Genomic DNA, 12112 nt, shown 5'->3' with positions numbered 1-12112 from the left:
TACTCAGCCTTCAGGCTGTGGTTTAGATAGATATCATACTTTTCTTGACCCACCACTAACACAAATCTAAGTCAGATCCCCCACCAATGTACTACCTGAGCACACTGAATTCCTCTAGGAAAGCACTGTATAATTCCTCTAAGAAAGCACTTGACATTCCCTGTCTTAATTGGCCATTATTTTGTTACTCCTCTCCCTGCCCTAATCCTTACTGTTAGCCCTAAGGGACATGGCATTCCAGACTGTTTATCTTTTTCAATGTTTTATTTGCAGTCCACGGAACAATGCCTGGTATACAGAAGGCACTCAAATATTTACTGAATGACAACAAATAAATTTGAAAACTGTTCTACACTTAAGAAAACCCTATTCTACAGTGTTTCATATGAAAAGAAACAGTATTTGCTATATACCACATTTACAAGTTTCAGAAACCAAGACTTAAAAACACTATATAAATGTTTCACTGAGAGCTATGTATATAAAATGTGTATACTAAATGTGTGTGAGAGCACCCTAAAAATCTGAGGTGCTAGGCATAAGATCGCTGACACAGGTTTGAATCAGACTCCGTTCTGCTCCTAACCTTCACTTCTGCGTTTAGACTGTGAATGGAATTTTCCACTCTTTTAAGTTTTAACTACCCCCCTTGAGCAATCAAGGAAGAAGCAAGAATGTTGGTAAACATATGGTGAAATATTACCTAAGGAGGGGTTTCTGTGACTCTACTTTGAAAGACTGCTTGCACAGATTATTCTCAAAAAGAATGTTAAAATAGATAAGCTGATGTGAAGAAAGATTTGCTTGTTCCTCTAAACCATATTAAAAAATCCCTCTCTATCTAACCCCTTAGGAGCACTTTGCATTTATGCTTTGTGCTGCCTGGATGGAATTGTTCTATTCCTCAACAAAACTCTATTGTTCTCTATGTACAGAGTTCATGCTTAATTTTGTGCTTTGACATTTCTGGTGTCAGAAGCAGGAATTCAAAAGCCCATTACCTTCCATGACCCCTGAGGCAAGGAGGACTTGGGCTCTGACTCCTCAGGAGTGGTCTTATAAGGTGAACAGCCTCTGGAATCCGCTCCCTTGCACTGATAACTCTTCTAGTTTTGTGTGAATCTGTTTTAGTTCTTACAAGTAAAGTTTGTTTTGCTGCAGTGTGAACATCAATATTTATTGTGAATTTTGGTGAATCATTGCGCTTAGGCCTGTCTCAGTACAGAGGTTTGCTAAATTCAAGAAACCAGCTGATTTTCCTAGTGGAACTCTGGCTTACTACATGTCCAAGAACTATGGGTCTAAGTCTTGTTTGTATCTGGATTTTTGTCTGAGCACCCTAAGGACAGTTTGTTAAATCCGTGGCCACTTTAGGATACTTTCAAATGGGAGAGATTAATAAATTTAAGGTCTAAAATTAGAGACTAGATCTCTAGCTGGCAGAATGAATTAAGTTCAAAAAGAATGAAACAAGCTTTGTATGGCTGTTAGAAAGGAATCCCAGAGTCTTCTAAGCCACAAAAATATGTGGGCATAAGTTCAAGCATCCAAGAAATTTGGAAGACAGCTACCTGGTCAACCAACTGGAAAAGATCCATATATGTACCCATTCCAAAGAAAGGTGCTCCAACAAAATGTGGAAATTATCAAATAATATCATTAATATCACACACAAGTAATATTTTTCTCAAGATCATTCAAAAGCGCTTGCAGCAGTACATTTACAGGGAACTCCAGAAATTCAGAACAGGCATGGAACAAGGGTATCACTGCTGACATCAGATGGATCTTGGCTGAAAGCAGAGAATATCAGAAAGATGTCTACCTATGTTTTACAGACTATCCAAACACATTCAACTGTGTGGATCACAACAAACTATAGATAACATTGTGAAAAATGGGAATACCAGAACATTTAATTGTGCTCATGAAGAAACTGTACACAGGTCAAGAGGCAGTAATTCTAAAAGAACAAGTGGATACAGAGCGGTTTAAAATCAAGAAAGGTGTGTGTCATGGTTGTATCCTTTCACCATATTTATCCTATCAGTATGCAGAGCAAATAATTTACGAAGCTGGACTATATGAAGAACACGGCATTGGGATTGGAGGAAGACTCATTAACAACCTACAATATGCAGATGACACAACCTGGCTTGTGGAAAATAGCACCTACTGATGAAGATCAAAGACAACAGCCTTTAGTATGGATTATACCTCAACATAAAACAAAAATCCTCACAACTGGACCAATAAGGAGCATCATGATAAATGGAGAAAATACTGAGGCTGTCAACGATTTCATTTTATTTGGATCCATAATCAATGCCCATTGAAGCAGGAGTCAAGAAATCAAACGAGGTATTTCATTGTGCAACTCTGCTGCAAAAGATCTCTTCAAAGTGTTGAAAAGCAAAGATGTCACTTTAAGGACTAAGATGCACCTGACCCAAGCCATGGTATTTTCAATTGTCTCGTATGCATGCAAAAGCTGACAATGAATAAGGAAGGAGGAAAAAGAATTGATGCCTTTGAATTATGGTTTTGGTGAGGAATATGGAATGTACACACCATGGACTGCCAGAAGAACAAACAAATCTGTCTTGGAAGAAGTACAGCCAAAATGCTCCTTAGAAGCGAGGATGGTGAGACTTCATCTCACATACTTTGGACATGTTATCAGGAGGGACCAGTCCCTGAAAAAGGACATCATGCCTAGTAAAGTACAGGGTCAGCAAAAAAGAGGAAGACTCTCAATAAGATGGACTGACACAATGACAGCAAAAATGAGCTCAAGCATAATGATTATGAGGATGGCGCAAGGACCGGGTAGTGTTTTGTTCTGTTGTACACAGGTTGCTATGAGTCTAACCAACTTGAAGGCACCTAACAACAACTTGCTCCCATATTATACCCATGAATTTACTGGACAAGTATTCATTTCTTTAGTTTTCCCTTGCTAAGTGATTCCTGCAGCAAGTTAATTAGGGTATCATAATTTGACATTTATTTGCCAGAAAATTCTCTCCTTCTGGTCCTTACGGAAATCTTTGATATGGGTGATAATTAAAAGGAAACATGGCAAAAGTGAATTTTAAGAGGGAGTTGAAAGAGAAGATACATTGAATTTTGAAGCCTAAAAGAAAATTTCAAGTACTAGAATAATCAGGGACAATAAAACAGAAATTTCATGTATTACAACTTAGGAAAAGAAGAAGAAAGGCAGATGGAGGAAAAGGTACATTAAGCAATTATTGACTAATGTGAGTGGAGGAGTTCAAACCAGTAAAACACGGTTCATTCATTCATTCATTTACTAATTATTTACTGAATGGCTACCATGTGCCCAGTACAAGGTATACAAATGGTTCCAACATGGTTTCTGCCCTCATAAAGTCAGACAAGGAGACAAACAAGAAACAAAGAAATTAATGAAGGATTACATATTATGGTGAGTGTTGTAAAGGAACAGAGAATAGTGGCAGAGAAAAATGGCATGTGGGGAGACTAAGAGTCTAAAACTAACTCAGCACATCTGAGCAAGGCCAGGTAGGCAAGAAGACAGCCTTGCACATCATGGTCAAGAGTTTGGATTTTATTATTAACGTGATAAGAAACCCGTGAAGGGCTTTAAGATGAGGAAGAAAAGTGAAAAGAATTTTCCACCCTAAGATGACTCCAGTTAATCAAACGAAAGGGAGGATTTTAAGTGACAGGGATGCCTCACACAGCATCCTACACTTTGGCCATATATCTTCAACAGAAAAAAATCCATCCTTTACTCAAATTCAAACCACCCCTACAATTTAATTTACATGGAAAAGATCTTCTAAGGTTTTACATGTATAGATCCAGAAAGTTCTTTTTTCCTGCCCCTCATCCACTTTCTTCAACCATGCATACAAATAAACAAACCAATGATACATAATTTTCTCTCTGCCATTCTTCTCATGTGGCTATTTTTATTAATCTTTTCCAGAATTCGAAGAATCGCTTAACAGTACTATTTCTTTTATAAACGTTAAAATCTAGATTTGAAAAACTAGACATGCATTCTGTTTACTTATGGAATCTATAACAGGAATAAAAAAAAAAATCACAAGACTTCTACACAGGGATGCCACTGACGGGAGTCCAGTGTTTGCCGATTTACAAAATGATTCATCCAGTTGCCAGAAATTCCCAAAAGGTTGTGGCAAAATGGTTAAAAGGCTTCAAATCCATGGAGAACTCCATGAAAGACGTATATTAAAATAAAGAAATATACCAGAAGGGTGATAAGTCTTTTAAATAAATATGACAACTACATTAAAATGCAACACACATTTTTCTGCAAAAAGGAAACCTAAGAAGATAAAATCGATGCTTTATATAAAATATTTACATAAAATGCACAAAACCCACCACGGTTAGTAACCTTTATGGCTTTGAAGAACCAGATATTTACATATCTTTCTTTCTGCATGTGCTTGCGCGTATGTGTGTTTTGTATATATTTTTAACAGTTGACAGCTGTTTTAGAGCATACAGAGATGCCATGCTGAATGAGGGTCTTGATTACTTCAAGATTAGCTATCTAAAGTTTCTATTCATTTTAAGTGTTGTTAGTTGGAAGAGTCATTAGTCACTTCCTTGTCTCATAGAACATCAGCATACATTTACATTGTTAATGAACATTTGGGGTAAATGAATTAATGGCACTTTTAAACATCAATTCAGTCCTAATAACTTTGTATGTCACAGAAATGTTAGGCTAGGATATAAACGAAAAGCCTTTTCAGTAAAGGTAACTACTCATTCCTGCAAACAATAAAGGATAAAATTAATTTAAAATGTTTTTTAACCAGGTTAAAAAAAAAAAAAAGCCTCAATATTTAATGAAATAGACCAGAGAAAAATATGCACTTAAAAAAATTAACAACAAAAAAACCACACACATAAAAAAAAAAACTAAAATTTTAGTTAGTTTTCTTTTTTTCCTATGCTTTAAAGTAAGCATACAAGCCAGAAATAGTGTGAAAAATTTTAGTGCAACAATTTTACATACTTGTAACACAAATACATATTTATTTTTAAATTATTCCCTTATGGAAGTACTCCTTGAAAAATAATTTCATTTATTTATGAGTACTTCTTTACAGATGTCATATTTAAAAGGAAACATCACTATGAAAAGTATTATATTTACAGCTGAGTTACTAAAAAGCTAAAATTGAAATGGACACTAATAATTTTTTCAAATTATTAAAACCTTAAACAGTAGTCTTTTTGAGTTATTAAATAGCAAATAAGGAACCCTGGTTGCACAGTGTTTAAAGGGCTCGGTTCCTAACCAAAACGTCAGCAGTTCAAACCCACCAGCCGCTCCATGGAAGAAGGATGTGGTGGTCTGCTTCCTTAAAGATTTATAGCCTAAAAATCCTCTGGGGCAGTTCTACTCTGTTCCTTTAGGGTCACTATGAGTCAGAATCAACTAACTCGATGGCAGTGGGTTTGGTTTTGGGTTTTTTTAATAACATATAAAATTAAAAAATGAAATTATAGGACAAATTCTAGTATTATCAATAAAAATAACAGTGGCATTTTATGATCCAGAAGTTTTTTAAGATGCACAAAAAGCACGAACTCCATATAGCCAAGAGCCTGTGTCCTAAAGAAATAGCTACTTTAAGTAGGAATCATTTTTTTTAATCTCCAATTTTTTAAATGCCATTTTTAAATGGCATCAATATAGATTTAAAATAAACTGAATCATACAAACATGAGTTATCTTTTGACTAATTTATGATATTTAAAAATAGATCTCACAATCATGATACATACATTTTATGAGTGGAAAACTGTAAGTAGTCGAGGAATTAGTAAACCATCAAACACTTTGTGAATCACTTAAAAATAAGAATAAAACTCTAAGAATTCTCACAAAACTCATTGTCTCCTTCTAAAACTGTTACTATCATTAAGTAAATACTGAGAAAATATGGAGTTCTGATACACACAGAATTTGAAATTTTTTATCGAGTATTTTAGACCCTAAATACAATCTGCCATAACATGAGAAAATTCTATTTAAATACAGATTTTTAAAAGTAGACACAAATTTTAATTATTAAAAAAAAAAAAAAAAAAGATTAAGCACCTAAATGTAAGCACTAAAATCATAAAGCTTTTAGAAGAAAACATAACCAGTAATGCTTTGGGGCCTAGTTTTTAACAATGGATTCTTAGATATGGCAACAAAAGCACAAGCAACAAAAAAATAAATAAATTGGACTTTCAGAAAATTAAAAACTTTTGTTCATCAAAGGACTTTATCAACAAAGAGACAACCTATACCATGGCAGAAAAAATTGGGGAACCACATATCTGATAAGGGTTTAATATTCAGAAGATTATATCAAGAATTCCTACAACATAACAACAAAAACACAAACAATCCAATCAAAAAAAATTTTTTTTTTTTTAATCAAAACGTAGTAAAAAAACACTTTGGCAGTTGTTCAAAAAGTTAAACATAGAATTATCACATGATTCCAGCAATTTTACTCCTCAGTATATGCCCCAAAGAACTGAAAGCAGGGACCCAGCTACCTGCACACCAATGCTCCCTGCACCACTATTCACAACAGCAAAAAGGTAAGAACAGGCTTAATGTCTACCAACCAGATCAATGAAAAATCAAAATGTGGTACATAAATACAATAGAATATTACTCGGCCATAAAGAAAAACAAAGTCCTGACACATGCTACAATATGAATAAACCTTGAAAACGTTACGCCGAGTGAAGTAAGTCGATCACAAAAGGACAAATGTTGGATGGTTCCACTTACAGGAAACATGTGGAACAGGCAAGTGTATGAGACTGAAGTTTATGAGTGGTTAGCAGGGGTGGAGGGAGGGAGGGGAAAAGGGGGGCTTATTGCTTTTGGGACACAGAACTGTAAAGGGTGATGGAAAAACTTGGAAACAGATGGTGGTTAAGAGTTGAACAACATGACAAATGTAATTAATGCCACTGAATGGTATGCACAAAAAATGATGAAATCCCAAATGTTTTGTTATATATATATTCACCAAAATTTAAAAAAAAAAAAAAGGAGAATCAAGCAAGTCTTTTATCCTAGAATAATCTCAACTTGCTGGGGGGACAGGGGAGTTATCCCTTCAAAATCAATACCAAAAACTAAAAAGGCTTCTTTAAAAGATACTTTGACAAAGGCCATTCTGCATTTCAACATTCTTATGCTGAAGTCATTATTTGGTTTATGATTTTTTAAATAGAATGACAGAACATTAAAGATTTGGCTAATGTTTCTGTCTATAATTGCAAATGGACTTTTTGTGGGATTCATTAATGTCAGAGTGCTCTACACACATTGGGGAAATATTCTTAAAGTCGCCCTGCTCCGCCTCCTGGAGAGAATTCCACACATGAAGCCGGCAGAGCTAACTGCAGCCCCTCTCTGCTAGCTTTGCCAGTACCAGCAGAAAGCACCTACATACAAAACTCACCTCCAGGCTTGTTGGAGTAACTGGACAAGGGGTCAATGCCCACTTCTTGTTCTTCTGGCTGCAGAGGATGTCTAGTTTCAGATAAGGAATGATACATTGTTGGTACTGGCCAAAATCTCCAACAGTGACTGTTCTGGGAGGTAAAAAAATATAGAGAAAGTAATAAATATTTTTTTTCTGTATTTACTGGGAATAAATAAAAGACTGAAATGATTACATGAGCATTATAGACATTAACAAGTTTCCATTGGTAGGCACACACAAAGATGTGAAAAAAGTGGCACAAAATTTCCATTTAAACAATTTCTTTCAAAATTTTAACTTTATTTGTAGCCTTTAACCTCAATGTTGAATCACATTTATTTTCAGTAAACTATGGCACAAAAAGCTGAACTCTAAGTTAAATTATTCTCACATTTATAACATTCTTTTGTTTTACTGTCAGTAATACACACTCTAAAACAAAGCTTCAAGATACAGCACATTAAATCACTCATATTTTTTTTTATTTGTATTAGTTAAAAATATCATTGTTAACTTTTCAGTTTACTACATATATACATTTCCTGTCTTGGAAACCTTGGTGGTACAGTGGTTAAGAGCTATGGCTGCTAACCAAAAGGTTGGCAGTTCGAAGCCATCAGGCGCTCCTTGGAAACTCTATGGGGCAGTTTTACTAGCAACCCTATAGATGACAGAGTAAAAGTTTCCAAGGAGTTTCCAAGGAGCACCTGATGGCTTCGAACTGCCAACCTTTTGGTTAGCAGCCGTAGCTCTTAACCACTACGCCACCAAGGTTTCCCAAACAGGAAATGATACATATAATAAACCAAAAAGTTAACAGCGATATTTTTAACTAATACAAATATGAGTTGATTTAATGTGCTATATTTTCTATATCTTGAAGCTTTGTTTTAGAGAGTGTATTACTCTGACAGTAAAACAAAAAAAAAAAAATTTTTTTTTTTTTTTTTTTTTGATGTTATAAATGTGGGTTGCTGGAAACCCTGGTGGCATAGTGGCTAAGTGTTACGGCTGCTAACCAGAGGGCTGGCAGTTTGAATCCACCAGGTGCTCCTTGGAAACTCTATGGGGCAGCTCTACTCTGTCCTATAGGGTCTCTATGAGTTGAATTGACTCGACGGCACTGAGTTTGGTCTTGGTTTTTATAGGGTTGCTATGAGTTGGAATTGATTGGAAGGCGATGGGTTTCGTTTTTGATTTTTCCTGTCTTTGTTCTATTTATTTAAATTACATGTATTTTTAATGTGATCCATCATGCTAAACACACTGATTTTGTAATCCAACTTACATATGAGTATCTTCCTACCCAGTAGAAAGTATCTGTCTCTATTATCATTTTAATGAATCCCTATTATCATTTAAACGAATCCCTAGCATTTCACTGTATTTAAAAAAAAAAACAAACCCACTACCATTGAGTCAATTCTGACTCAGCAACCCTACAGAACAGAGTAGAACTGCCGCACAGGCTTTCCAAAGAGCGCCTGGCAGGTTCAAACTGCTGACCTTCTGGTTAACAGCCGTAGCACTCAACCACTATGCTACCAGGATTTCACTGTATAGCTATGACAATTTAGGTATCCAAGTGTGGAGCCCTGGTGGCACAGCGCTTAAAAGCATTTGGCTGCTAATCCCAAAGGTCAGCATTACAACTCACCAGCTGCTCCATGGGAGAAAGATCTGGCAGTCTGCTTCCATAAAGATTTACAGCCTTGGAAGCCCTATGGGACAGTTGTACAAGTCAGAATTGACTCCAGGGCAATAGGTTTTTTTTTTTTTTTTCTTTTATCTAAACTGAGATTTGTTTATTTGACACTTAGGATAAATTTTTATAAGTGTAAGTGCTGGACCAAAAGATATATTGAAGAAAAAATACAGTTTTCCTATAACTTCTGGCAAATTGTGCTTTAGAAAGACTTTTTTACTTAAGAGAACAATTCATTTCCCTTGGGCCCTCACTGACAATGGGTATTTCCTTTTTGGGGGAGTGGGGGGTGGAGGCAATTCAACAGTCAAACTTTATACTGCATTTGCTTGATAACTAGTGAGATTACTGAAGACATTACAGGCTTCTCTGACATTTATTTGTCTTTTGTAAATGAAGTTTATTAGTATGATTGTCTTCACGATTTAGAAGTATGCTTCAAATATTAAAGGTATTAAACATTTGTCAGAGGATACATACATTTTTCTCAGAGTGCGACCGCCTTCCAATTTTATGGTATTTTTGTGACATAAGTAACCTTTTCCTTTTTTTTCAGTCATATCTATCTGTATCTCCTTTATGGTTTCTGCCTCTGGTGTTATGTTTATAAAGGCAAGATTATATAAATATTCACCCGTATTTTATACTTTGAAGGTTTCCTCAATTCTCATTTCTATAAACTACTCCAATTTAAACAAAGATTTTAAAAAATTATTTTGAACTTCTGAGCTACACTACTTATAACTTTTCTGTCTGTAAGATACAAATTACCTTCTCCAATCCAAATCCTTCCAAAAAATAAACTGAATTAACTGATTTACATCCAAAATAAGTAACAATCTTTTGTTGTACACAGGGTTGCAGGAACTGCCCCACGGGGTTTCTAAGGCTGTTTTTTTTTTAATCTTTACAGGTCTTTTATCCTATGGAGCCACTGGTGGGTTTGAATTTCTGACCTTTCAGTTAGCAGCCGACTGCTTAACTATTGTGCCACCAGGGCGCCTTAATAAGAAACAGAGGGTTAGGCAAAACCAACGCTAGCAAAAGCAGAAAACTTTTATTGTCAACATAGAGTAAGAAGTTCTAAAGCCATAAAGCCTAAATCCATAAAACTAGACAGCTGTCAATACTTCAACATATACCGAGCATTTGAGGAGCCCTGATAGTGTGTGGTTAAAGTGCTTGACTGGTAAGCAAAGGTCAGCAGTTTGAACCCAACAGCCGCTCCATGAGAGAAAGATATGGCAGTCTGCTTAGATAAAGATTTACAGCCTCGGAAGCCCTATGGCAGTTCTACTCTGTCCTATAGGAATCAACTCAATGGCAGTGGGTTTGGTTTTGGTTTACTGAGCATTTACCATATAGAAGGAACTCTGGGGAATATAATCTAGTAGAAGATAGCAAAATGTAGATGATCACTTGCAATATAAAATACAATCTGATAAATTCTGTTGAACAAATTAAGAAATAAAATTATCTACTATTAAGCAGTAAAGATCATCAAGCCAAATATCCAATGGAGTCAGGAAAATTATCACGGTTAACATTTATTAATCATTGGATGGATATATGTCAAAAATCATGCTAAACGCTTCACATATACCCATCATTTCATCCTCCCAACAACCCTATGAGGAATCTTCATCATCATTATTTTCATTTTACCTAAGACAAAACTGAGGAACACCGAGATCAAGCAACTGGCCTAAAGTTGCACAATCAGAAGTAGGGAAGCCACACTCGGCACCATCCTGCCCAGCTCCAGAGTTCATGTTCTTTACTCCCACATTACATCTGGTTCTCAGTGAGACAATGAGAGAACAGACCAGATATAAAACAAGGGGAACTAGGAGGATGGGGGTCTACTAATAATTGGAACACTGTTTACTTGGCTTCGACTTTTCAAAAGACATGCTAGAAATTTGGAAATTTATGGGAAATCTCCTTACTTGTAAGTGTTGGCAAATAATTCATATTAAAGCAAATGAACACAAAAACTATATGGGAAACATTAAATACATTTCAAAATTGCAGTTGGCCCACGGACAATTATTCTAATGCAAGATTCTCTTTATTATACATCTCTATATTTTGTTATACTCAAATTATGATGTGATCAAACATTTGAAAATGTCTATTATAAGTTAATGACTAGATTTCCTTAAGATTTCTTTAATATCCACTGTATTATGTTTCCATAATTTCCTTACCGCCATTTCTTATTTTTACCGTATACTTCCACTGTTATAGGTTTCAAATACCTAACAAATAGAAAGTTTTTTTAAAATATACATTCTAAAAAATAGGGAACTGACAAGCAAACTGGTATAAAAGTTTACCTTAAAAAAGAAAAAATTCTTGTCTTTCTATATAGCTAAAATAAAATTCTCTCCAACATAATGATGGTCATATATTCATTCAAGACGCTAGAAGATAGTTACGGTCTTTTTGACTTACTAGAAAAAGTTAAGTTCAGGAAGTCAGTGAAATTAGCTTTTGTCAAGGATTGAATTATGTACCCCTAAAAATGTGTGTATCAATTTGCCTGGGCCCTGATTTCCAGTATTGTGTGGTTGTCTTTCATTTTGTGACTGTAATTTTATGTTAAAGAGGATTAGGTGGGATTGTAACACCCTTACCCACATCACTTTTCTGATCCAAAATAAAGGGAGTTTCCCTGGGGTATGGCCTGCACCACTTTTTATCTCTCAAGAGATAAAAAGGAAAGGGAAGCAAGCAGAGAGTTGGGAGACCTCAAACCAGGAAGAAAGTAGTGTTGGGAGCAGAGTGCATCCTTTGGACCTGAGTTTCCCGCGCTGAGAAGCTCATACCAAGAAAAATGAATGACGAGGACCTTCCTCCAGAGTTG

At 35.5% G+C, this 12112-nt stretch overlaps 1 protein-coding gene across 1 annotated transcript in view; it reads right to left on the bottom strand.

Annotated features, from left to right (window-relative positions):
- Positions 1-12112, bottom strand: part of TBC1D5 (TBC1 domain family member 5) — a 446909-nt gene that overhangs the window by 386324 nt on the left and 48473 nt on the right. Inside the window, exon 2 of the mRNA XM_049870673.1 lies at positions 7515-7647. Within this exon, the coding sequence (XP_049726630.1) occupies positions 7515-7647 (133 nt within the window). The remainder of the gene's footprint in view (positions 1-7514; positions 7648-12112) is intronic.

This window comes from Elephas maximus, chromosome 27, assembly GCF_024166365.1.
Source record: "Elephas maximus indicus isolate mEleMax1 chromosome 27, mEleMax1 primary haplotype, whole genome shotgun sequence".
Taxonomy (NCBI): domain Eukaryota; kingdom Metazoa; phylum Chordata; class Mammalia; order Proboscidea; family Elephantidae; genus Elephas; species Elephas maximus.
The sequence above is the reverse complement of the archived record's forward strand: the minus strand, read 5'-3'. Positions and strand labels throughout refer to the sequence as shown.